Source organism: Fistularia commersonii, chromosome 19 (genome assembly GCF_037954325.1).
Source record: "Fistularia commersonii isolate RoL2024-O1a breed Wild chromosome 19, RoL_Fcom_v1.0, whole genome shotgun sequence".
In the NCBI taxonomy this organism is placed as follows: Eukaryota; Metazoa; Chordata; class Actinopteri; order Syngnathiformes; family Fistulariidae; genus Fistularia; species Fistularia commersonii.
The window spans coordinates 702,185-729,315 of NC_141302.1; the positions used below are offsets into that span (position 1 = coordinate 702,185).

Here is a 27,131-nt window from a genome sequence, read left to right on the forward strand (position 1 = left end):
CTCCAACTCACAAAAAAAAAAGACCAATTGTGTTTCTCTCTTCATTGGTTTTATTCATCATATCACACTCTCCCCACAGAATCAGAGTGGTCTGCAGCCCTGGAGGCCACGGCGCCCTGATTCCACACACATCCAGAGCATCTCAGCAAAAGTCAGGAAACAATGACTGGCCCTCCCTTAGGTTTGTTATTTGGAAAATGTCCACCCTAAATCACCATGTATATTGACTTTCCATGATCCTGTCGGGTGTCTTGTGTTTGATTCTGGTTAATTTCTGGTGTTTTGTCGGTCACTTTTATGAAAACTGGTTGATGTTGAACTGGAGTAACAACCAGAATGTACCATGGATGTAAAAAAGAGAGGAAGAGTGGGATTAAAGGGCTCATCTTTGCTTCCTGTTTCCTGCATCACATCGTCCAGACAGAAGCTTTGACTGCATCATTAGATGGCAGGATGGTACTAGCAGTACCTTCTGCTCGCTCTAAGCGATCTCAGGCAAAACTGTTCTCAGTTCTACTACCTCAGTGGTGGAACAAACTTCCGGAAGCAACAAGACGAGCATCATCTCTCTCAACCTTCAAGAAACAGGTAAAAACGTTCCTCTTTCAGGACTTTTCACTGCGCTGATGCCCCAGATCAGGTTAGGCAGCAAGTTAGGCTATGCAGTGTGTGTACGTTTGTGTACGTCTTTGTCAAAAAAACCCAAAAAACTCACTAACCCCAGCTTACTGTTCTGTATATTTCCTGTGCATCGTGTATTTGCAAGTGTATTTGCAGTCCCTATGTCCTCTATTGTAAGTCGCTTTGGATAAAAGCGTCTGCCAAATTCAATGTAATGTAATGTAATGTAATGTAATCATTAAACAAAATTAATTTCCCGCTGGTTTTCAGGAATGAGATGGTCAGAAGAAAGTGTTGGAGAGTCTTCAATGTGTGTGAGTGGTTGTTCTCAGCTTCTATTTGATCCTCTTATAATACACAACATATTGACCACGTTTCAATAATGTTACATTTTACTCTAAAAGATTTAATTCTTAAATAATTCTAAATCTCTTCATCCACATATGAAATATACAACTATGAACTCGACCAACCAGTCAGACTGTTCTTTGTGTTTGTTTCTTCTCTTCACTACTGTATTTGTGTTAAAGATCTGATGGATTGATTGTTGCCGTGACTCTTCCAGCTGCGGAGGATCCGGACCTTGTTCCTGTTTCTAGCTTTTGTCCTTGTCCGTGGACATCCTGCCATCGTGCCAGGCCTCCCGGGTGTTCCTCAGGGCTCTGGTCCTCTTGGGATCCACCACCACGTAGTCCACGCGTGAGCGCTCTCCACGTGCACGCTCCTCACCCGTGCCCGCCTGCTTGTTGTCGTCCCCGCCGCCGCCGTCTGCCGTGCAGCGTTTCTGCGCAGAGGAGTTTTCCAGCTTCAGCAGAAACAGTGACGGTTTGGATTTTGGCGACCCCTCTGGCAAGAGGTGGTACTACACCAGTCCGGTTCAACTAAACATCGTTACAACCCTCACACACACACATGCACGGAGGCTACCTGTCCTGTTGGCGTGGCTCGCCCTGTGTGGAGGTCCAGGTCCAAATATTCCACCTGTTTTTCACCCCTGGGTCGCCGTAGTAACGGGCTGCTGACTCCACCCTCCGATGCTCGATGCAGCTTGAGCCTCAGAGACTACACACACACACACACACACACACACACACACACATGCACAGTTAGGTGAGAGAAGATGTGGATGGAGAAGGAGTACGAGGAGCCGGTCTGAGTGGTCTCACCGGCTCTCCGGCGCTGAAGCTGAGGCTGGAGGTTGTCATGGCAACATAACTGTCGTCGGGGTCTTCGGAGTCCGAGGACGGGGACGAGCTGTGAGACGAGCTGGGCCGCACCGAACGACGGCAGGATGGACTGTCACAGGTGAGCACACACATGAAGAACAATATTCAAAATTACATATAAATGTGTAGAGTATATATAAGTTAAAACTTAAAATCTAAAGAGCGATTTTTATTTGGTACATTTTAAACATCATCTAATTAGAGACACTGTATCCAGCCCAAAAGGTCATTTTTTTCTTATTTTGATTACAATGATAGCGTAAAAGCTAAACCTTCTCGGTTTACAAAACATTGTAAACATTGAATAATGTCCAAATATAATATCAACATTTCCAGCTGCTATTTTTAATGTTAGTGAAGACTTGTAATGCCTTTGGTGACCACAAGGGGGCGCCACACCCCAAAATTGAGTGAGATGGGCATAATGTTGCGATGTCAATGTTAAATATGGATCTGAACACACACACACACACACACACACAGTGACAAACAGACACACTCACTCTCGTGTGAAGGTTCTGGTGACTGGTGATCGGACCGGAGGCGGGACTTCCTGCCAGTCCTGCTGAGCCCTGATGTCGAGAGGAGTCGGTTTCACTGGGAGACCAGAGGTTAAACATCACTGAGACCTAGTCAACAATACTGTCCATCCAGAAAACACGTATGTGTGTGTGTGAGAGTGTGTACACTCATCCAGGTAAATAATTAAAGTTCATGTAGAAACTACAAGGAACATTTCTGCAGAGACAATTCAATACTTCAGGATTGTTCTCAAGGGAAGTATGTCCCTGTGATCCCCAAGATAAGTGCTATAGAGAGGAATGAACCTACTCAAGTTTTCAACGCCATGTTACTTTGCATTAGCATGTATGTCTCGCAATGAAGAAACGGACATCTCATGTTAATATGCAACCGACTCAGCTGGATGTCCGTCCTACAAGCCGCTGATGATCTGTGAGCTTCCTGACAGGAATTATAATTATTAACAATATCACGAGTGAATTTTGACCCTCGTGTGTGTGTGTGTGTGTGTGTGTTGCACCTCTGATCTTGTGTGTGTTGTCCCTGGCATGCTGGCCTTCATTCCCCTCAGCAGGTGGCGACACACACACCCCTGCAGCGACCCACAACAACGGCCAATTTAAAGATGTCCACAATCACGGTCCGTTTTGTTATCTAACGTTCAGCCACCTTCAGATGTTTTCTGGGCGCGGCGATGGCGCCGTGAACCTCCTCACCTCGCCGCTGTGGTTTCAGGTTGCGGTGGATGGGAGGGGGCGTGGCCTCCACCTCTGCACCCCCGCCGGTAGTGCTGTTCCTGCGGAGGGGCGGGGTCATGGGGTTTAGGGTCCGGCTACGGAAGCCCATGTGGGCCGGGGGAGGGACCTGCCTCCCCAGGGACGCCGGATCGCCGGCGCCAGAGCCTGGCAGGGCCGGCTGGTTGACGGGGACAGGGGTCATGGGCATGTAGCTGATGTCCTGGCCTGAAGGGGACGCTGGAGAAGCTCTGGAGCAGGACAGAAAGATAGGAATGAAAATAGTGGGGGTGAAGGTCAGTGAGTTAGCATCGTGCTTGCTAAGGGTCACCGTTAACATGGCACTTTTTTAGGGTCACTGAGTTGGCGTTGTATTTGTCAAGAGTCACTCTGTTAGCTGTGCACCTGTCAGAGGATAATTTTTGGGTTTCAGGTGTGCACTTCACCAAGGCATAAACAGTTTTCTGTCATGTTTGGATCCAGCTGATCCTAACTAGCTCGGCGATGCTAACTGGAAGGCATAGGAGGCGTTCGGCTCGTCGGCTGCCGTCTCACCGCGTTGCGACGGGAGGCTCTGTGGTGGCGGCGCTCATGGGAACGTAGTTTTCATCCACCTCGTCGTCCTCGGAGCAGACGCTCCCCAGAGGCACCATGCCTTTGTTGAACTGAGAGACAAGGCGGGGTGAGAGACGCCTCTCTGTTTGTATTTAACACTGAGAGGTTTCCAACTCACAAAGTAGCTGTTGAAGCTGTCGCTGAACTCGAACATGCTGGCCCTGTCCGACAGAGAGCGCGGGGTGCTGGACGGCTCGTAGCCTGGAAAAACACACTCTGCCGCATTTAGTCTGCTGTAATGTGTGTGTGTCTGCGTCAGAGTGTGAGTGTGTGCAGGTGTTTCTAAAGCTCAGCTGGGATTGTGAGCCTTTAATCGGCCGATGTGATGCAAACGGGCACAAAGTGTTTGAATGTGAGGATTTAATGAATGAATGCAGCCGCTTTTCAGCCCAAAGCCTCTTTAGCACATCATGCGGGTTGATCTCAACACCGCAACGTGTTTTTATTTAAGAAAGAAGGAAGTGAAACACAATGGCAGAGTCATTGCCGCTGCCACCAGTGAAATATCTAACGTGTTGTGCTTTGGCAGAATATCCACTTCAAAATAGTTTGTTATTGTTAAAGTTTGTTATTTCTAAGGCTAGAAATAAAACCAGATGGACTAAAAAGCAGACGATCACTGTCCTTCCTCCTTCCCCGTTCGTTGTGCTAAGCTAGCTAGCACGAAGGTGTGTGTCTCTGGAGTGTAGGACTGTGCAGCTTTCAAAACTACTGATTCCATAGGCTACCATTCACTGTGCTAAGCTAACTAGCTAATCCTGCACCTTAAAGAGCAGCCGTCAGATGTGTCGTGTTCCTGCTGTTTTAGCGCTCAATGTGTGCAAAGGTCACCTGGGAGGGTGCAAGGGGAGGCGCTGACCGGGTTGCTGCGAGGCGGCCCGCCCTCGTTGTTCCGGTTCCGCTCGGACTCCGAAGCGGACCGGGGCGGCGTGGCGGGCGCTCTCCCGAGGGTGGGGCTGTCCCCTAGGGCGGCGGCGGGGGGCTTGGGCGGGCGTGGCGGCGGGGTCGGGGTGGAGGCGTGCAGCTCGGCCTGGGAGAGCGAGTCGATGCTGGGGGTGGAGGACGGGCGGCGGGGCGGGGGCGGCTGCGGCGCCGACGTCGGGCGAGGGATCTGGTAGCCGCCGGCCATGTCGCACTGAGGGATCACCACGGGACGCAGGTGGAAGTCCAGGGAATGCTTTCGGGGATGGGGGGACGGGTGACAGCGGGGCCTGACGCCCCCTCGTCTCTGGAGGTCAGAGGTCGAGCCGCCGTCCAGAGACTGGCTTAAGGGGCCGGTCAGGGAGGCGACGGACAAGGGGGCCGTCCTGGAAGAGGACGGAGGAGGAAAATGGCCGCCGGGGAGGAGGGACGGGGAAGAGGAGGAGGAGGACGACGATGACTGGGGGGGGAAGAGGACGTCGCCGCTGTCGGTTTCCAGAGATGTAGAGGAACCAGGAGGCCTGGAGATGAGACAGGAGCAGTGAACCTCACGCACACCGCTGACGTGTCAGAAGAATCATTTGAAAAGACGGGAGTTTGACAGGCAGGCCGCAAAATAAACAGTTGCAATTCTACCGGTGACCACTAGGGGGCGCTGGTGAGGCGGGTAGACTAAACACCATCCAGCGTGAAATATACCGTGAAGAGACCCATGACAACAAATAAATCTAATATTTCCTGTATCTGTATCCAGATATGATGCGGTCTTCTCTTCCTGCTTCCACGTCCCAAGTTTCTTCTGAAGTTCTCACCTGAGGTGACTCTGGCAGTGTGACAGCCACAGGTAGTCGTCCTCTCCGCCGCCGTCTCCCTGCAGGTGACCAACCCTCACCGGGTCGTAGGGCGGCGGGATCTGTCCCGTCCCCACGGCGACAGCAGCAGGTCCACCACGGGGGTTGTTGGGGAGGGTGAGCGAGGTAGAGGAGGGAGCAGCAGGAGGAGCTGGAGGACAACCAGACCTTGTCAGATTGATGGTCAACAGTTTTCTGGTGAGCTTTAACTATATTCATATCCATATTTGTCAACAGTGATTTTCTGGACAGATGGTTAGATGAAGGACAGATGGCAGGTGAATGGATGGATGGATGGATGACCTGCTAGAGGTAGTAATGGTGAACCTATGATGAGCACATTTAGTGATGGATGGATGGATGGTGGACAGAAAGATGGATGATGTATGCATGAAGGTATTGCTAGATGGATGATGGACACTAGAAGGTATTGATAGATGGATGATGGACACATGAAGGTATTGATAGATGGATGATGGACACATGAAGGTATTGATAGATGGATGATGGACACATGAAGGTATTGATAGATGGATGATGGACACATGAAGGTATTGATAGATGGATGATGGACACTAGAAGGTATTGATAGATGGATGATGGACACATGAAGGTATTGATAGATGGATGATGGACAGATGGATGGATGATGGATGCATGAAGGTATTGCTAGATGGATGATGGACACATGAAGGTATTGATAGATGGATGATGGACACTAGAAGGTATTGATAGATGGATGATGGACACATGAAGGTATTGATAGATGGATGATGGACACATGAAGGTATTGATAGATGGATGATGGACACTAGAAGGTATTGATAGATGGATGGTGGACAGATGGATGCATGAAGGTATTGATAGATGGTGGACAGATGTGTTGATGAGGGTTAGATGGAGACATTATGGGCAGATGATGGGTGGATGGATGGTGGACACACGGATTGAGGATGGACAGAAGAACAGATGGTGCTCAGATCATGGGTGGATGTAGATGATGGACAGATGGAGAGCTCCGTACCGTCGTCGGTGGGGTTGAAGCCGCACAGCAGGCAGATGGCCGACACCCAGCGGTTCATGTCCTCCTCCGATTCGGCCACCAGGTACCAGGTCCTCTCCCCCGTCCGCAGGTCGAACACGAAGCTGCTCTCCAGCTCCTTTTTGGTGAAGGTCAGGCCGGCGTCCACCTGCGGGGGCAGACGCTCGTGTGACTCCAAACACTCCATGGAGTCACTGAGATGTTCCTGAGATGTTCCCAAGAGGTGAGGGATGTACGACGGAGATGTTCCTTAGGTGTTCCTCACAGCCTGGAGGTCTCAAAGAACCAAAGAATGGGGTTCGCTTCCACCTGTGTGTAGGTGTGTGTGCAGGTGTGTGTAGGTGTGTGTGCAGGTGTGTGCGTACCTGCTCGCACATGTTGAGGTTGATCGATCTGATTGGTCGCCGTGAGTGCTGGTTCTTGAAGTACTGCAGGACGTCAGGTTCTCCGTTCAGCCGCCCGCTGCGGAGCACGAACCAGCGCCGCTTCCAGGCCTGCAGAGACACCACGCCGTCACTCATCCATCCATCCATCTGCTCTGCTTCTCCTGTGTTTGGCCTGTGGGAGGAACCCGGAGAACCCTGAGGAGCTCCACGCAGACACAAGGAGAACGTCCAACCGGTGACCTTCTGGCTGTGAGAAGGAGGTTCTAACCGCCGCGCCTCCAAACCACCTGTGTGACTTTTAATGTAAAGTAATAATTTGCCATCATGTGGTTTCTTCTCGGAGGTCCAGCTTCGGTCTGAGATGGAATCCTGGTCCTGGTCTTTGCTTTCCATGGACCTTCCTGAGATGGAGAGAGGAGGAACTTCTGCTGGAGGACTGAGAACCTGTGGGACGTCTCACACAGATCGTCTTCACAGGAGGCTGCTACTCTGGCAGCGCTGACTCAGAGGTGTGTGTGTGTGTGTGTGTGTGTGTGTGTGTGTGTGTGTGTGTGTGTACACCTGTGTTTGTGGTTGTGTGCTGTGTGTGTGTGTTTATGTATGCATGTGTACGTGAATGTGTGTGAATATGTATGTTCACATGCATGTATACGAATGTTTATGCATGTGTGTGTGTGTTTGTGTGTGTCCTGTATGTGAAAGTGTGTATATGTGTGTGCATGCCTGTGTGCACTTGTGTTTGCGGTTGTGTGTGTGTGTGTGTGTGTGTGTATATGTGTGTTTGTGGTCGTTTGCCATGTGTATGAGGGTTTGTGAGTGCACGTGTGTTTGTGTGGTGTATGTGTGTGTTTATGTGTGCGTGTGTGTATGTATGTGTGGATGTGTGAATGGGTGTTTGTGATTTTGTGCCGTGCTTGTGGTAATGTGTGTGTCTGTGGTTGTGTGTGCATGTACTTGTGTTTGCAGTTGTGTGGCAGGTGTGTGTGTGTGTGTGTGTGTGTGTGCATCTGTGTGTTTGTATATTTGTGGTTGTGAATGCAGGTGTGTGATAAGTTACATGATTCTATAAAGGTCTGCAGCAGACACACACACACACACACACACACACACACACACACACACACACAGACAGACACACACACACACACACACACACACACACACACACACACACACACACACACAGACAAGGTGCCAGGCAAGCAAAACAAAGCCTGACCAAGAAATGTACATCAAATCAATAATCAATGTTTCTCCTGTTAGAAGTGATCATCTCACTGCTCAGATGATCAATGCATCTCCATTAGCAAGAAGTTCTGCATGGTGAAGACCTGGAGCAGCCAGAGAAGACCTCACCTCCAGGACAGGAGGAGATACAACCTGGAGATCCATGTCAACATCTACAAACACACACTCCTCCATTCAGAGGGAGTGGAACATCAGCGCCCCCTACTGGTGGGGGCACTAACACAAGTGTGTGTGTGTGTGTGTGTGTGTGTGTGTGTGTGTGTGTGTGTGTGTGTGTGATCAACAATGGCAGCAGGCTTCCTCTCGCTCCAAACAGGAACAGGAAGTGGCCCTGCAGGAAATGCCAGTCTGACGTGGCCTCTGATTGAAGGTGTTTATCTTCTGCTGCTCAGCTCAGGTTCCTCCTCATCTTCACCGTCTTCTCCACCTTTCACCTTTCTCACACGTCCCTTTGGTCTCCATCTTTTGTTTACAGTGACCTTTGACCCTGACAGGGGTTCCCCCCCCACGGTGCCTCAGCTCCACCTTCTACACCCAGCTTCTCCATCAGGTCCTCCATAAGTATTCTACTCCATCTCTTGTTTACCATTTTTGTTTTAGTGATCAAACAAACTCAGCTAAAGCGCTCAGCGCCGGTGTCTCACATCCAGAAGGTCCCTGGTTGGCTTCCCTTTCTCTGTGGAGTCTCCATCTTCTCCCTGTTTGGGTTCCTCAAGGTTCTCCGGGTTCCTCCAACGGTCCAAACCCATGCAGGAGCTTCACTGGAGACCCCATGTGTTGTGAATGAGAGGGTTTGTCTCTGTACCTGGCCCAGACAGCTGCGATCGATCAATCAATCAATCAATCAATCAATCAATCAATCAATCAAATCAGGATTCTTCTCAGCTCTCGTCTGCAAAGTGTTTTTTTTGTGTTTTTTAGACTATTAGATTATTTCAAACCAGTGTAGATAAACAACGACCAGCATTTATTGAAAATACACACACACACACACACACACACACACACACACACACACACACACACACACACACACACACACACACACACACACACACACACACACTGCTGCTGCAAGGGTCAGATGCAGAAGATTTCAGTGTGTGTTCAAACATCTTGTAAGTCTCGGGGGAAGCCCCTCCCCCGAGCAGCTGAGAGTGATTAGCTTATTACATAACACACACACACACACACACACACACACAAGCAATCAGCATATAAACACATACACACATTCACAATTGCTGCACACATACTCAGTCGCAATCGCCATACTCACACACACTCATAATAGCCATACACACACACACACACACACACACACACACACACACTCAGAATCGGCATATACACACACATTCACTCACAATCGCCACACACATACACAAACACAATCGGCATACACACACACACGCACACACACTCACAATCGGCATATACACACACGTTCACTCACAATCGCCACACACACACATGCACGCACACACACGCACTCACTCACACATATACTGACTCACAATCACCATACACACACACATGCACGCATGCACACACGCACACACACACACACATGTTCACAATCACCACACACACACACACACACACAGGAGTCTACGATGAGGTGCTGTATGAACTTTGGCCTACTGTTTCACAGGAACAGTGTGTGTGTGTTGACAGTGGACACACAGATGGCCCGGCAGGGTGTGTGTGTGTGTGTGTGTGTGTGTGTGTACACACAGTGCTGTGTATACCAGCATGGAGATGAGCGTGCAGGTCTTCTGAGGCTGGAAGCGTCCGTCTTCTTGTTTCTGGAGGTCTGACATTTGCTGCAGCTTCTTCTTTCTCAGTAGAAGTGAGATGAAGATTTACTGCAGGAGTTTTTCTCCTGCCGCTTCCGTTCTTAATCTGATCTTTTAACCGTTTACGAATAAAAGCTTAAAGTAATTCTTTGGTTACCGTGGCGATGGAGACGCTCTGCAGACCAAAAGGCCAGAGCTCTTATTTTGAAGGTTCCAATCCAAACATGTTTCTCTTTCTTCACTTTCTCCGCAAACACCCAGATGGGATCAGCCGACTCACCAGCCAGGCATGCCAGACACGCAGCGTGTGTGTGTGTGTGTGTGTGTGTGTGTGTGTGTGTGTGTGTGTTGGGGGTTCATCCAAAAAAAAAGAAGAAAAAAAATGTAAAAATCAAGCCTTTCAATGAATTCAAGCCCAAATTCCTGAAAAACTTTTCAAATGAACATCTTATGTTTCTTCATGGTTTCCAACCTGAACATCAGGATGGAGAAGCAGCACCTTGAGATGCTTTACACACTTCCACCGTGTCTTTAGTTTGTTTTCAAGGGTTTCCACTCCTGAGACCCATTCAGGAAATTGCAGGAAAAATAATATCAATTCAATTTAAAAAAAAAAAAAAAGGGGACAAAAAAAAAAAAAAATCACATAAAAACAGAAATAATTGAAATAAATTCATGGAATTTTTTGGGTGAGGGGGGACTTTACACAAAAACACAAGAGTGTGTGTGAAAATGAGAGAAAACTAAAAACCCAGCGGAGGCCGAGAGGTCGAAGGTGCGATAAGATAAGATACTCACGTAGCGTCGGAGCTTCTTCTCCGGAGGAGACTTCCTCAGCCAGCCCTCGCAGACCACCTCCCCCTCCCCGCTCATCCTGCCCGCCCCCTCGCGATCAATAACCCGATATCCGATCGATCGATTAGTCCTCCGGGCGAGAGGAATGGACGGGAGCCGCTGCCTCGCCGGCGGCCGGGACGGAGTCACACCTCCTTCTGAGGAGCTTGGCTTCCCAGCACAGGGACTCCTCCCTCTTCCTCCTCTTCCTCACTCCTCCTCTTCCTTCCTTCCTTCACTCCATGGGGACATTCCTTCTGCTGCATTCCTGCAGGAAACTCTAGATGTGTGTGTGTGTGTGTGTGTGTGTGTGTGTGTGAGAGTCTTTATGATCTGTGGAAATCCACAACGTGTGCTATTTTAAGCAAATGAATCCTCTCTAGAATTATTATTGTTATTGTTATGAATCTATAACTGTGTAACACCTTCATTTTATTCATTTCATACTTCTCTGAGTGTTTCTTGTCAGATGCGTGGAATTATATTTTTGCTAGCAAAAGAAAAACAGACGGTTAAAAAAAAGTGCATTCATGCAACGAGAAGGAAACAGTATTAAAGAAAGAAAATTAACACTTCAGTTGAATAGACGGTTGTCATACAATGTTTATTTAATTTTGTGTCTATTATGTAAGATCAAAAAATCCGGAATGAATTGTCCATTAGACCAATAAAATTAATATCTATAATTGTATAATAATAAGGTATTTGTAGTCAGTGTCATCAAATATTGCACATTAGCGCCCCCTAGCGGCCACCGCGGTGCTTGCAACAAGTCAAATCCATCCCTTTGACACAGTGACCTTGTTTGTTATTTTGTGGCACATTTTAGGATGAATTTTATTTCTTTTTCAATACTAAATCATGTTTTGATGCAGATGTAGAATTTTAAGCCTCAAGAAAACCTTTTTCCTGTTTGACACAAACACCATGGACCCGTCGGTCCAGAGGCCTGCAGCTGCTGCTCGGGATTTGAATCAAAGCTCAGCTGATTTGACTCCACGGGTCGGTTTATGAAAATGATTGACTCCAGATCAGAAACCACCATCAAGTATCGGGGTGCTTCTGCAGAAATCACAGGAACACGAAATGTAAAATAGCATTAATATCCTGGATACAAATTCAATACAAGCACTATATTTCACCAAAACATGGAAAAAAATAATCTAACATGAATGAAAATATCTGTTCTTTTGACTCTTCCATGAGGTTGTTGCTGCCCCAGTGGCCAGGTGGTTTTTGGCCTCCACGGCAGTTGGACTCCACTTGGCCAGAGGATTTGCCTTCTAAATACTGACTATTAACTGCAGGATTTATCATCATGCAAAAAATATAACCTGTGCGGCATGTAAACACACACACACACACACACACACACACACACAGACACACTATATTTGGGACAGATATCAGTCTATCAGTCAGTGAGTGTGAAGACACCGAAGAAGAAACAAGGTAAACGCTCACCTTCTGGCTCTTTTCACAAAATAAAGCTTTTTCTTTTCGACGGTTAAAGCGTTTTTGGAGTCGTCGGGTAAATTCATGAAAATTATTTGTTTCCGACCAGAGGAGAGATGTAGCTTTCGCTGAAACGTACTCTTGTTATCGACCGGTAACACGAGACATTCAGATGAACAGATACATCTGAATCCTCTGGAAAAAGAAAGGGATTCCTGTCAACCAAAAGCCCCCCGATGGTTAACGTTCTAATTTTGCGAATAAGCGTAGAATGAAAGATGAGTCACAGTATTTGATCAAACAGTCCAACGATGTATTTTCTTTGCAGATCGTGTTTCCGTGGTTGACAAGATGCTCGTTATGTTTTCTTTTTTGGAAGCTCTGTGATTGCGCTATTCCATCTCCAACCACTAGGGGGCGCCACCGAGCAGCTTCTCACCTCCCCAAGCCATGGACGACAGCAGGAGATCTTCCAACATCTCCCTCCATGATCCCTCCAACACCTCCGCCCACTCCCTGCCCTGCTTCTTCTCGGCGCGAGCGTCCTACATCTTCTCCGCCTTCACGGCCACCAACACCCTCTTCCTCCTCCCGCTCTCCGGCGCCGTCCTCCTCATGGGTTTCAGGCGCCGGAGGAAGCGGCGCGCCGGCGTGGCGTCGAACCCGGCCGACGTCTTCGCCTACCACATGGCGGTCATGGAGCTGCTGGGAATCTGCGGGTCGGCCCTGATGTGCTACGGCTCCGTCCTGCACCGGTGGGAGGCGTGGAACGTGGGTTTTAAAATATTCCCCATCGTCTCCTGCGTGAAGATGGGCTTCCACATCCTCACCTGCTTGGAGCGCTACCTGGCCATCTCCCGCCCCGTCGCCTACCTGGGCCTGAGCAAGACCGGCGGCGTCGGGATCCGCAACCTCAGCACGGGATGCGTTTGGCTGATCTGCACCGCCGTCATGACGCTGCGCTTTCTTCTCAGCTCCAACATCAACATGATCGTGTTCTTCTCCTACGTTTGCTTCTCGCTGGCCGTCATCTCCTTCTGCGGCGCCTCCGTCCTCTGCGTCCTGATCGGGCCGGGGCCGGGGGAAGGGAGAGGCCACAAGGCGGACCGCTCCAAGCGAAGAGCGTTCGTCACCATCGCCGTCATCCAGGCCGTCCTGCTGCTGAGGTTCGTGGGGAATCTGGTCTGCTTCACCCTGGCCAACACCTCGCTGTCGCACAGGGAGGACGCCTGCCTGGTGCAGATGTCCGGGATGTTTTTCTGTTTGCCCACCAGCTACGTTCTGCCAGTCATGTTCCTGCACCGGGCGGGAAAACTGCCCTGCTGCGGACACAAGTGATGTCGGTTCATCGCGACTTATCGTGTGTTTATATTTTAACCTGAGCCATTTTGAGGTCGTTCTTTTCAAATCTTTCTCACGTGTCTTTTGCCGTTGCTTTAGATTGCACAAAAAAAAAAAAAAATTGTGCATAATTTCAAAATTTCATGAGTTTTTTGGGGGGATTTTTCAGCAAATATATTGGGAATTTCTTGACAATTTCACTTGTTTTTATGCAATACTTTATGATGAGGGTGCGATAATTTTATTTTTATTCATTCATTTATTGCAGGTGTCCTGTTTATTTTGAAGCAATTTTATAGCTTTTTTTTTACTCACCAATTTTACAGATTTAATGATGAGAAGAAAAGGGCAAACATTTAAAATTTCACGAAAAAATGTTTGATATTTTACGATTGAAATTTTATTTGAATTGATGTGGAGATGTTGGAAGACGGTTACCGGTAGAAGATGTGACACCTGTGCTCGGGGTCGTGGGGTCGCTGCTTTGTTTTGTTTTGTTTCGTTTCGCTGCTGGATTCTTCTGACTGAAACTCTGGTTGTCCTTTCTAAAATCTAATAAACACCCTGAATCTGTCAAGTCAAATCTCATCTATTGGTGTCGTCACCAAGACGGGTACCTGAACGCATCAGCGGGCAGGAAGAGTAGAACCTAATATTTATTTTGATTTAAATTTGAAGGGGGAAAATCAGTAGCGGGCTATGAAAGAGCAAGAAAGTGGAAGAAAATCAAACACGGGTGGAGAAAAAAAAATATTTATTGATTTGAATTACAATGAAAAACTACTTCCGGTCATGTGATAGTAAGGAGAAAGCTGATTGGACGAGGCGGAGGCTAAGTCAACCGGTGGGAAAAGTCAAAACACAACGTAAAAAAAGTTAAGAAAAAAAAAAAAAACAAGATGTGAAGTGACGGCGACAGGATAAAATCCTCAAAATAAAAGGAAAACAACCCGAAATAGCGTGAAAATCCCAGCGTGAATGTTGCTACCGGAAAAAAAACCACCGGAAACCGTCCAGAACCGGGAGAGTCCACTCAGCGGGCGGGGGGGTTTGAGGGGACCGGCGGACGGGCGTCGCTCCTCACGGCCAAAGACTGGACTACAAACCTCCGTTTCCTGTAAATTCAAGACAAAACGAACCGGTTTTGACGCGCTGGGACGGCGTTCAGATGATTTCAAGTGGATCCGGTCCAACCCCGCTGCCTGAGCGGCCCCGAGAGATTGGTTCTGTCCGCCGCTCAGCTCCGAGCTACTTCCGGTAGGCGGCGGCGCCGAAGAGAGGCCATGTTTGATTTGTTTCGCTTGTTTGAGGCCTTTTTCCTCTTTTTAATAATAATAATATTTAAAGAGCACCTTCTATCATTGTTCTGTGCAATGAGGATCTGGAAGGCCCAAATGCAAACGTGACTATCACAATATAAATACATATTTGCAACCGAGTCCCTGTTTTTTTTTTTTTATACAATTTTTTTCGTCATGCGATTGAAAACTTTCGCGTAAAATTCTTCTGTCAATTTGATCGTCTCCACCTGCGTCCCCTTCGAAGCCGAGCCACCGGACGCCTCATTCTGAGGCTGGTGTGACTGACCTGTCCGTCACCCCTGCAGAAAATCAAGTATTTGATTGCAGGGACGTCGCTGTGGAAACCACGTACACAGTGTGACCGTGTTGCTATTTCTCAAAACCTGGCCTTGGATACCAGTCAGATTTGTTTATGTGGTTTAAGAGTCCGAACACCTGCCTCGGATCAGATGGTGTTTGTTTAGACGAGGCCATAGAACCGCAGAACTGCCAGATGATGTTTGTTCTGTGCGAGAATCCATTTATTAAGCGACCACCTCAGGAGCTCCTGAGGTTCTCCTGATCTCTAAAAGCAGCCAAGTTCTCACCACAGTGACAGAATTTGAACTCCATTTGCTTCTGTCTCATTTCCACGGCAGCATTTACAAAGTAAATTTACGGCTGGAACAATCCATTCGTTTTCAGGGTCAATCGGTTCTAATCCATGCTCTTCATTTACCGCTTGGAAAAGTCTTTGTGAACGGCGTCGCGTTTGTTTTACGTTTTTCCTTTGTCCGCGGCTTGCATCTAAGTGGACGTCGTCGAGAAGGAACGCAAAGCGCCTCGGTGGAGAAGTATTCCGAGCAGCACGCCAGGGTCCGAGCCCGGAGACGCAGCGGCAGAGGCAGCACCAAGAATCCTACAGGCCAGGCTTGAAGATTAACCTCACGAGCAGAACCCCCAAAATGGTGGAGATGATGGAAAACAGATGTTCCGGACGCAGGCGGGCATCTCCTTGATGCATGACTGCCAGGTGGCGTTCCAGACACGCCAGCATGTGGAAGAAGGTCTGGCCGTACCAGGTGAAGAACAACAGCTTCATCCCACAGTCAAACACCAAGAGTCTTCTGCTGGAAGGCAGGTGGAGGGTGAAGCTGTCCGCGTGGTGTCGCAGTTTTCTTCTCAGGTAAATCTGACAGAAGGTGAAAGCGAAGACGGGGAGGAGGAGGATGTTTGCCTAGTTGAGCGTGATGAAGATGGCCTCCTGAGGTTCTGCGCAGAAAGCGAGGTCCAAAGAGGAGTGATCTGAAGGACAAAAAGACAATTACGAGGAAGTCGTGATGTGTGACAGGAAACGCGGACTGTTTGGAGACACGCAGGAAACCGTCGACCACCTTCAAAAGCACGAGTTTGAGCAGAACCTGAAGTCCCGCTCTTGATCGCCTGTTGCAGCTTCACCTGCAGAGTTTCTCGCAGGCTTTCCTCTGCCGAGCGTCTCTCTTCTGCTTATCGCCGCAGAGGAATCAGATGACACCAACACATCCAGCGGATACCAGCTGAAATCTGCAGACCTAATACTGTTTAGAGGTCAAAGGTCTAACCCTGAATTTGAAGAAACACAGGTGAACACACTCAGGTGCAGCGGAGAAGGTGGGAGGTAAGATTCTTGTCTTACGACAAGCACTTGCATTTGAATAAAACAGCAGAGATTTGGATCCTGTCAGATATGTGTGTGTGTGTGTGTGTGTGTGTGTTATCTCTGCAGGTTGAAAGGAAAGCGGGAGCGGCTGATTGGCCCACTGGACCAAAAAGCTCATCGGAGGAGAAGAGGGAGGAAGACTCGGCGTCCTCTTAGTCCAGGCCCGGTTTCCTCGGAAAGAAAACACCGGGAGCCGCAGTTACTTTTTGACGTCTAAAATAAAGGTACCACTGTATATATTGCTTTTTATTACCTTTACACTTTGTATAAACAAGTGTGAAGTGTGTTGCTTCTGAAGTTCACAAAGTATTACAGAGAAAATTAAATTTTATTTATGTAATGAACTCATTTTGAGCTTTGGGCTTTCAGAGCGTGTAGCGGAGCCTTGACCTGAATTTTAATAATAAATCGGGAAAAAATCACTGTGTCAGTAAACAATAAAAAATAAATATTTGCAAAATATCTTCATAAATATTTATTTTACCTGGTTAATGGGACTTCTGCTCCTGAACTTCTGCGCACAGTATCTGCAAATCAGGACTTTACCGGCTGGCGGGTATACCGGCCAGTGTGATGTTATTTTGAGCGGCGAAAAATAATGAATATAATTTTATTTAATATTTCAAGATTACAATAATCTTCCAACTTAGAACTGAAAGTTAAAAAAAAGGAATTAACACAAATGAAATACACTTCAATTAAATATGTATAATTTATTTTCCCAAGCCGCTCGGAGCCGCGGTGTAAAGATGAAGGAGCCGCGGGTTGCCGACCCCTGACTTAGGAGGTCCATCGATGGACGAAGCAGTCAGGAAGGTCAGACTGATGCCCTGCTGACCCTCCAATCGCTCCTACACCAACTGCAGAACAGCTTCTCAGGCCAGAATGTGCTGTGGAAGTCCCCCTTTTCCACAAGGGGGCGCTGTTTCCCACTTTGGAGGTCACCCTCACAGACACCTTCTCGCTTTGGGCTTTCTTGAACCCTTTGCTGTCAATGTCAGCTTTATTGTCAATTTGTGATATCAAATTAACAAAATGATAATATTAAAGTGTACGTCAAACAGTAAAAGGCTGCATCTTCTAATGAAGATCTTCAAGGAGGATGAGCAGGACCAGACTGGTAGCAAGCGAAGCTAAAAGACGTCTAGGAAACATTGTTTGATCATTAATTTAAAACTAAACGCATTGTTTCTCCACGGGACACAGGAACCGCCGAGAAACGCACCTTCACCCACAGCCTCACCTCTATCCTGTTCAATCGGAGCCTGAAGATGTTCCACAGGGACAAGGTGAGGAGCTCTTTTGAGTCTTTGTTTTTATATCCTTCACAAGTTGCACGGAAGGCTCTGAAAGGGATCGTCTGATGTTGTTACTGTGATCGCTCAAATTTATTGTTTTTTTTTTTTATTGTCCAAAAAAAAAAAAAATTCAATAAAAATCATTCTTAATCTTTACCTGAGGTTTATTTCCAACATCCTAATTGACTGATTGATAGGTTGCTCTTTGTTTGTTTTCAACTTGAATGAGACTTTAATTTGTTTGTTGATTTTATATGTAAATAACTTTTTAGAGTAAGTGATTGGTTGACCAAGTTACAGGAGTTTTAGTGCATCTCTGGGACAAAATATATTGAATTACATTTTAGATTAAAATGATTGGGTTGATCAAGTTAAGATAAGATACACTTTATTGATCCCCATAGGGGAAATTCTTTTGTCACAGCAGCATAACCATTATATTGTCAATTAATGTCAATATAAATATAAATAGAGACAATTATAAAATAGTAAAAGACATCCACAAATGACAACAGAGAGGACAACAACAGCAGCAACATCAAGGATAAGAACGGACAACAGAATGGAAAAAGGGTTAATAGACAACGAAACCGATAACATAAACAGAGTGACAATAGTATTGACAAGATTAAAATTAAAATAAATAAACAAAAATAAGCAGGAAGCGAATGGCCTGAGACCAACAAGGATAAGAACACAGTTAGGACATGATGTGTGAATGGTTGAGGTAAAACAGGAGTTTTAGTGCATATATGTGTTAAAACATATGATATTTTATATTAAAATGATAGGGATGACCAGGTTAGAGGAGTTTTAGTACATTTCTGTGAAATATCCTTTCTTCCTTCACATTCTGACACAGTCATTGTTGGCCCTCTAGGGGGGAACAGCGCCCCCTGTCGGCGGGACGTCGCAACTACATGTACAGGCCGAGCGGGAGGTGATGTCACTCCGGAGCCTCCGCTGCCTCTGGGCTGCGGCCGCCGGATAAAACACGTCAGGACGCATTCGTTCTGGCGCTCCTCATAATTTCAGGGTCGTTAAATTTTAATTGAGCCGATTGAAAAACTAACTTCTTTCTCCCGAGGGCAGAATGTAGCTAAATAGTCGTTTGAAATGAAAAACCGCGGTTTTGGGACTGTTGCTATGGAGACGGAGGTGCTACGCTAGCGTTAGCATCATAGCTAATGTGATTACGTTTAGACGATTGTTTAGACAACAAAAGTAACATTTTAAATGTTATATTTATATCACTCCGGACTGTTTATTATTGTCCCGGTGTTTTCTGACAGTCTGCCGGGAAGCAACAGTCATTTAACAGGCGACTGTTGAAGCGATCACTGCTAAACAGCTAGCTTGGAGTTCAGTAGGCGACCATGAAGTGAGTGTCATCGGGTCACACACACACACCTACATCAGTCATATTGAGCATTAAAAGGGTTTGCATTTCATTTATAATTTTTTTAAATAAGGTTGTACAGAGTCAGAACTGTAGTGGTCTACTCCACCGAACCCCTCAGCAGTCGTCACCTATTGATTATTGATTTAATCAGCGATCGGCTTTTAGGGAGAACCGTTGTACCTTTCCTGTCTGTCATTCAATTAATTCTTGTTGCTGCTGTTAGCAGTTGCTGTCCCATGTTCACACCAAAGTGTTAATATTGGTTTCTGATTGTTGGAATTAACGTGTCCCCGGTGCGGGATGATTAAAAGCAGGTTGTATTCCGTTCTAGATCTTCCTGTCCAAGACCCAGATCCATCCTCCTCAGGACCTCAGAAGGTTCCCCGAGCAGAGACCACACACAGCCAGATGATAAGAAGGCGTCATGGAAAGGTCTCAAGGGAGGATTGAAACCACCGCGGGTTGAAGAACCTGTGACGTCGCCTTGGAAACGAGCTGTGAGCTCAAAGACGACGAGCGGCGCTGTCACAAAGGGGAGCCGCCGTGATGTCACCAGGACGCCGGACCACAGAAACAAACTCAGGCGCCGGCAGTTGATGAAAAGCTACATAAAGGAGAAGCGTTGAGGTCCAGCTGAGGAGAAGCTTCACGTGGTTGCGAGTCTCTTGTCAAATACCTACTTATTAAGTAGATAAAGAGTTAAAGAATGAGACACCTACTGACAGGAGACGTGTTGAGGTCCCTCTGAGAAGCTTCATGTGGTTGCAGGTGATTCAGTCTCCTTTAATATCTCCTGATTAGATCAAGCGTTAAAAAATGTGACCCTCATCTGGTTGGAAACCCTTAAGTTTATGATTTTGGTTAATGTGTTGACCTGCCCAAAAACGTTATCTTCTTTCGGCTTTTCCCGTCAGGTGTCGCCACCGCGAGTCAACTTTCTCCATCTCACCCTTTTCTCTGCACCCTCCTCTCTCACACCAACTACCTTCATATCTTCTCTCACTACGTCCATAAACCTTCTCTGACCTGCCCAGAAACATGAATCATAAAAGAAGTCTGCGACAACATGACACCTACATCAGTTCGCATTGTATTGATGAACTGCGTGTGTTTGTCGCCAAACTGAATGATTCTACAGACCAGCACAGACACTGTGTTTGTACCCGAGTACTTGAGTACTTGAGTACTTTTACTCCCCAGTGTGTTTATTGCCAGTAGAAGTGTGTATCGTCTGTAGTAACGAGGAGTGGCCACACTATGGCTCTGTTTCCCCTCAGCTCGAGAGGAAAGACAGGACGAGGAGACACGAGTTTGACTTCTAACATTATTTTAATGCCTCTTTATATTTACTTTCACTCTGCCTTCAGTGTAATTAGAGATATAAAGATATATATGCACAATAAAGAGGGTCATCAAGCAGCCTCTTCAGAGGCATCAACACCCAGTCTGACAAACAGAGTGCAGTCACTTAGTAAGTTAAAGTGTTTGCCTGATGCAGTTATAAAATGATGAAAATGATGTAACCTTCAGGCCCTCTGTTGAGTCCTCGACACATGACTTGAACCTTTTAACTCTGGGTTAACTTCGGTCTCCAGAAGGTCGACCCTTCCGGACCTTACAGATCGAGGAACCTCCTAAAAACCTTGTTTTATGCTGTCTCTCTTTCTTGCAGCATGGCTGAGAAGTCTCTGAATACAGGCATCGCCATGGCCCCCGTAGAGAACTCGCGAACCCCGCGTGGCATGCCAAGGAAAGTTGAGAATCAAATCAGGGAGGCGCAGCGCTTCTCCCACCTCCCATGGCGCTCCCCCGTGGATCTGGAGTTCAAGGATCTCACATACAGCGTCCGTGAAGGTCCCTGCTGGAGGAGGAAAGGTACCGGGTTCAGGGTCACAATACGTGGGACGTTTGGCTGCCATTAGCCAGCTGGCTTGTGGTGACTCGGGTTTATTTGAAGCCACAATACGCAGGAAGCTACTGCGCTGATTCCGGCCTGTTTGAATGTAAAGTGAGCATGAATGCACCTGCCGAAAGACACCGAGTGGCTCTTTTCAAGATTGTTGAAAGTCCATTGTCTGGAAACGTGTTTTCCTGTTCAAGGACATTCTTCCTTTGCGTTCATAGCGAAGCTAGACGGAGATTAAAAACTATAAATAAATGATACGCATATAACAAACGTGAACGGTATTGGCGGGACGTGCGAGTTGAGAAAGTGCAGACTGACGTCTTAAAAGTGGATTGCGGCTCCAAAGCCGAGCCCGTTAAATAAACAGAGCAGTTAAATGGACAGAGTGCAGAGAAATGAAAAAGCGGGTGCATCTAACTGTCCGTGTGAACGCTTGAACCGTTTCCATGGGTGATTTGGGAGATTTTGGGACTGTTGACGTGTGAGCAGTTCCTCTAATCGATGGGTGACTTGCAGTGATTGGTCTTCCTGGTTTCAGGTTACAAAACCCTGCTCAAGGGCATCTCTGGGAGGTTTAACAGCAAGGAGCTGGTTGCCATCATGGGTCCGTCTGGAGCCGGGAAGTCCACTCTGATGAACGTTCTGGCCGGGTACAGGTGAGAACGTGGCCGGGCCGGAGGTGCCGCGGATCATTTTCATATATTTGACTTTTTCGAATTGACCCGATCCCCTCCCTTGTGTTCCGCTCCAGGGAGTCGGGCATGAAGGGGCAGATCTTGGTGAACGGCCAGCGGAGGGCGTCGAGGACCTTCAGGAAGATGTCCTGCTACATCATGCAGGACGACAAGCTGCTGCCGCACCTCACTGTGAGGGAGGCCATGATGGTGAGGTCGGGTTCCACACCGTCGCTCTTCCTCCTCCCCGGACGTTCGGTCAGGACGCTCCTTCTGTCTTGCAGGTGTCTGCCAACCTGAAGCTCAAAGAGACCAAGCAGTTCAAGATGGAACTTGTAAGTCGGGACGGAGGTTTATCGTAGAATAAACTTCGACGTGCCGAGTGCGCGAGTTCCAAACGCTACGACCGTGTGTGTCAGGTGGTGGAGATCCTGATGGCCGTGGGTCTGGTGGACTGCGCCGACACGCCCACCGGCTCCCTCTCGGGAGGTCAGTGTAAAAGACTGTCCATCGCGCTGGAGCTGGTGAACAACCCCCCCGTCATGTTCTTCGACGAGCCCACGAGGCGAGAAGAAAACACGCTTTCCTCCTCCGTCGTCTCAACGCGGTCCGCCGTGAATGACTGACCTTCTCCGTCTTCGCCTTCTCCGTATCTCAGCGGGCTGGACAGCGCCGCCTCCTTCCAGGTGGTCTCCTTGTTGAAGTCCCTGGCCAAGGGAGGGCGCACCATCATCTGCACCATCCACCAGCCCAGCGCCAAGCTCTTCGAGCTCTTCGACAAGGTAACGCCCGCCGCCAAAGCTCGGAGTGACCGTGGAGACCAAAGCTCTGACCCGGCGTCCGTCGTGTCTCGCAGCTCTACATCCTGAGTCAAGGTCTGTGCATCTACAAGGGCTCGGTCCCGTACCTCATCCCTTACCTGAAGAACCTGGGCCTCAAGTGCCCCGTGTTCCACAACCCCGCCGATTTCAGTGAGTGCTTCGCTTGTGTTTTCCGTGGAGTTTCTCCCGGCCCGTTCACCTCCTCCTCCGCTCCCGCAGTCATCGAGGTGGCCTCGGGGGAGTACGGAGACCTGAACCCCGTGCTGACCGAGGCGGTGCAGAGCGGCGAGTGCTCCGGGGAGGGCAAGAAGAACTTGAAGGACAGGTCTGAGTCATCTGCTAAGAAGGTGAGCAACCCTCCCCTCTCCCATATTGGCATTGTATCACTTGATGAGACTGAGCTCCGCGGCATCCAGGAGATGTTGTTTGGCAGGGATTATTACCATATTTCCCGAGTCCCGCTCACGCTCGGAAGAAGAGCCGGTGCCTGAAGTTCTGCATAAGACTCTGGATGTGGTTCAAACCCCGCGGAGATCAACCATCCACCTTCAGCTCTGCCAGCTAATCCATGACGCTCGGAGATACGCGGGACGTGAAAAGCGAATTTCCACAAAGTAGATCATTTTAATGGTATTTACAGATATATTAACCCTCAAAGAACCTCACTCAACCCTTTACCAACCTCCCGCAAACTGTTAGCAACCCACTAGATCACACTCAGAACACAAACACTTTTTGATAACTAACGTACAATAAATGGAATGTACAGTACATGAGCACATTAAAAATCACATTAAATATCAAGTAAATAGAAATTATTTATGAAAAGAAATCCAATTTTATATTTTTAACAAATCATTTGATTGCATACTAACCATTGAAACTACTTTGCTGTGACGAAACATGAATGATGATGAATTTTCTGCGCGTTACTTCTGGCAATGAATACTTCAGGTCGTCCGCCGGCACAACAAAGAGCTCAATCGGAAAATAGTACGGAGAGTTTGCCATGCTGGGCGTCTTTGTTTAGCAAAGATCTCGTATTTTTTCTATTTTATCAAATGAATTTTAGTTTTAATTTTACTATATTTTTTTACTGTTTTTTTTTTTTTTTTTTTTTGTCTTCATAGGCTATAATATGGCTATTTCATCACAAAAACAATCTTCAAATCCACCAAGTATGGAGGGTCCGCTGTAAATCACTTAGCTGTTACAAGGTGGTCGAGATGTCAGCACATCAGATTCTGTCGGTTTCCATGCTTTTCTGTGTGGAGGCTTCATGTTCTCCGGGTTCTCCGTCTTCCTCCTGCAGTCCAGCAGCAGTCAGTTCATCTCTGTGGCCGTGGTCCAGTTTAAGCCTCTATATATCACACACGCTTCTCTGTCTGATATATCAAAAAGGAAAGCGAAGGTCGGGACGTTGAGCCTTGAAAAGACGCTTTAGTCCTCATCGTGTCTCCACAGGACGCGGGAACCACCGAGAAACGCACCTTCGCCACCAGCACCTTCAACCAGTTCTCTGTCCTCTTCAATCGGACCCTGAAGACCATCTACAGGGACAAGGTGAGGAGCTTCTTTAAGTCTTGGTTTCCGGGATGTGGATCAGCAGTAAATGGGAGTCCTCCGTGGTCTCCGTCGTGATGGTTGGTGTCACCGTGTGCTTCCAAGGTGCTGACCAACCTCAGGGTGATTTCCCACCTCCTCATCGGAGTGCTGATCGGCCTGCTGTATTTCAACATCGGAAACGACGCCAGCAAAGTCTTCAACAACACCGGCTTCCTGTTCTTCTCCATGCTCTTCATCATGTTCGGCGCCATGATGCCCACCGTTCTCACCTGTAAGACCTTCGGTCTCACCTGTTTTTTATTTGGAGCTGAAGCGCGCGGTGAACGTAGCGGCGCCGTTTCCCCCCCCCAACAGTTCCGCTGGAGATGGGGGTGGTTGTCAGGGAACATCTCAACTACTGGTACAGCCTGAAGGCCTACTACATGGCCAAGACCATCGCCGACGTGCCTTTTCAGGTAACGGCCGAAAAGGCAGGAAGCTGCTTTTCCTTTCCCGTCTTTCTTCTCTAAATCTCCTCCCTCGGCCCGAACGACGCTGCAGGTGATCTGCCCGGCCATGTACTGCGGCATCGTGTACTGGATGACCGGACAGCCGCCGGAGGCCGAACGCCACGTCCTCTTCATCCTCCTGGCCATCTGCACCGCACTGGTTGGCCAGTCGGTGGGTCTGCTGATCGGAGCCGCCGCCACGTCTTTGCAGGTGGGCCAACCTGGGAGGTCCCACCAGAACACCCACGTTCACTTGTTCTGTCGTTTGCAACTTCACCGACGTTCTCTCAAAGCCTCGGGTCGCGTTTTCAGGCTTTTTATATACACGGTGGAAACTGGGGGAGTTTTCCAAGATCTGATTTCGCGCCGGCCGCCACGAGCTAGCCCAGAGAGAATGGAGAGAGTGAGATGTGTGTGTCGTGGACTCGTGCGTGAAGAGGTGGAGGAGTCGCTGTCAGAGATTCAGTGACGGAAGGCATCGTCTCTGAGGAGGCAGGAGACATTTACGGGGATTTAGTGCGGTGGGAATGTCGACAGAAGAGGCGTTGAAAGGCGGTTGGAGATGCTCTGTCCATCAATGGAGTTTAGACATAAAGTGTAGCAAAGTGTGTGTGTGTTACATTTGGCAACACATTGTCGCGTTAAGTGTGTTACCAGTGAGTTAAGGATGGAGCAGCAAATGGAAAAACTCCCCCCAACCTCCCCGCCATCTTAATCTGGGGAATACGCTTAATAAAACCCCTTTATTTACGTTCTCCCTATATTATGTATTTTTCTTTGATACAGCATTTGTCATTTATAAATTATATTATAAAAGCAAGGAAGCTGGAACGCTTTGATAGCATTTCAATTCATTTCAATGGGGAAATTGAACTCGACATAGGAGCAAAGTGCACGGCGAGCTCGGTCACTTGAGCCCATTCCACTCGTAAGTCTGACCGTATTCCGAGCGTAAAAGGCTGTAAGAGCATTTTGTTCATATTTCATCTTAATCCGTGTGATCCAAGTTACCTGAGCGGATCCCTTGCTTTCTATTTGAGTACAATTGACCGGTGTATTTTTACAGGTCGCGACATTTGTGGGTCCGATCTCAGCCATCCCCGTGGTCCTCTTCTCCGGATTCTTTATCAACTTTGGCGACATTCCCTTCTACATGCGCTGGCTTGCACACCTCTCCTACGTCAGGTAACCGCAGCCTCTCCGATCACGCGCTCAGATCTGCTGACTTTGGCCGGACGGGCGTCTTAACGCCGCCTCCGTTGCAGGTATGGCTTTGAGGGGATGCTGCTCTCCGTCTACGGGATGAACCGCACCGAGCTGGAGTGTCCCGAACAGATGTGCAAGTTCCAGAAGCCGGAGGAGGTGCTGCATCTGCTGGACGTGGAGGACGCCAAGCTCTCCGTGGACTTTGCGGTCCTGGGGTTCTTCTTCCTGGTTCTCAGGCTCATCACTTACCTGGTGCTGCGTTTCAAAGTCAAGATGATGCGCAGAATAGTTTAAATTGACGGCTCCGCTGTTATGACGAGCGGGTACGGGCCTCCGATCTGGTGTTGACGAGCCGGGGCTCAAACACGGACCTTTAAAACCCTATCGGGATCTGCAACTGCATCTGTAACCGTATCTAGAAAAGATTTTTTTTTCGTAGCGGCACGGACAAACCTCATTAACTCCAATCAAATGTATTGTTACACTTTGAATCTGAAATAAAATGCCTTTTCTGTGTGCTGAATGCCAATCTTATAATTGTAATAAAGATATTTAATAAGGTTTGGTTTACTGAAAAAAGTCTTGGCTTTATATTCCTTAACTGTTCATCCAACTCTGACCAGGGGAGGGAAGATAAGACAATAAGACAATAGCCTCTCACATGGGTATGAAAGAGCTTTGAAACAATAAAACACGAAGACCCCTTTTGAGGTTCCGCCCACTTGTACAATTGTAATTTAAAACACGTTCAGATGTTATATATATAAATATAAATGTTCAAAACTTGCCTTTGAGCGTGGCGACTCATGGGTGAGATAGTTTATATTAAGTCAAGTCGATAGGGTTCGTTATTTTCTCTTTATTATCGGTTCATCCCAAGTAGCCTTTTTTCCGATTTTACGTGCGGGTCCGTGAACGCCTCAAACGGATTGACCCACTTTCAGAAGTTGCTGGAACGTCTCGGCTCCTGTCAAGTTGGACAAAAGCAAGCGAGACAAAACCGGAAGTAGAATTCGGTTGTTTAAAATGCTATCCATATCGAGGTGCCTAACTGCATAAAAACACCACGTGTTACTCGTATTTATCGAATATCTCTCTTTTATAAATCAAATCGATTTATAATACAAAATTTAAATGACAAATTAAAAAAAAAACAACCTATCGAATTTCTGTTGTCGTCGTATTCTGGAGGTCTG

General features: G+C 47.7%; 2 protein-coding genes across 3 annotated transcripts; one reads left to right on the plus strand and one right to left on the minus strand.

Moving 5' to 3' along the window:
* Positions 1-27: 27 nt before the first annotated feature.
* On the minus strand, positions 28-11,038 carry LOC147223244 (GRB2-associated-binding protein 1-like). Of its 2 annotated transcripts, XM_086166020.1 has the most exons (13): positions 10,764-11,035; positions 6,898-7,026; positions 6,515-6,680; positions 5,452-5,641; positions 4,550-5,160; positions 3,837-3,919; positions 3,659-3,768; positions 3,086-3,354; positions 2,890-2,961; positions 2,351-2,444; positions 1,788-1,917; positions 1,549-1,683; positions 28-1,405 (listed from the first exon to the last, which is right to left on the minus strand). In XM_086166020.1, exons 1-13 carry the CDS (start codon positions 10,836-10,838, stop codon positions 1,217-1,219), a joined length of 2,253 nt encoding a protein of 750 aa, XP_086022146.1. In that variant the 5' UTR covers positions 10,839-11,035; the 3' UTR covers positions 28-1,216. The 2 variants fall into 2 exon arrangements, with proteins under 2 accessions (XP_086022146.1, XP_086022147.1); XM_086166021.1 differs by lacking the exon at positions 2,890-2,961 and having other exon boundaries at positions 10,764-11,038.
* Positions 11,039-20,947: 9,909 nt separating this feature from the next.
* Positions 20,948-26,413, plus strand: LOC147223245 (ATP-binding cassette sub-family G member 4-like). Its single transcript, XM_086165847.1, has 14 exons — positions 20,948-21,149; positions 21,719-21,836; positions 21,932-22,064; positions 22,139-22,189; positions 22,274-22,419; positions 22,513-22,636; positions 22,711-22,825; positions 22,895-23,022; positions 24,140-24,238; positions 24,344-24,512; positions 24,596-24,696; positions 24,782-24,940; positions 25,796-25,914; positions 25,995-26,413. Exons 1-14 carry the CDS (start codon positions 20,948-20,950, stop codon positions 26,227-26,229), a joined length of 1,899 nt encoding a protein of 632 aa, XP_086021973.1. The 3' UTR covers positions 26,230-26,413.
* The last annotated feature ends 718 nt before the right edge of the window (positions 26,414-27,131 follow it).

Excerpts from the sequence above, each read along its gene's own strand:
- LOC147223244 (XM_086166020.1), bottom strand. The coding sequence starts at position 10,838 with ATGAGCGGGGAGGGGGAGGTGGTCTGCGAGGGCTGGCTGAGGAAGTCT. Across the intron at positions 3,355-3,658 it reads GAGCCTCCCGTCGCAACGCG|AGCTTCTCCAGCGTCCCCTT; the intron begins GTGAGACGGCAG and ends GTCCTGCTCCAG. Across the intron at positions 1,684-1,787 it reads GCTTCAGCGCCGGAGAGCCG|TCTCTGAGGCTCAAGCTGCA; the intron begins GTGAGACCACTC and ends GTGTGTGTGTAG.
- LOC147223245 (XM_086165847.1), top strand. The coding sequence starts at position 20,948 with ATGGCTGAGAAGTCTCTGAATACAGGCATCGCCATGGCCCCCGTAGAG. Across the intron at positions 24,239-24,343 it reads AGACCATCTACAGGGACAAG|GTGCTGACCAACCTCAGGGT; the intron begins GTGAGGAGCTTC and ends TGTGCTTCCAAG. Across the intron at positions 25,915-25,994 it reads GCACACCTCTCCTACGTCAG|GTATGGCTTTGAGGGGATGC; the intron begins GTAACCGCAGCC and ends CCTCCGTTGCAG.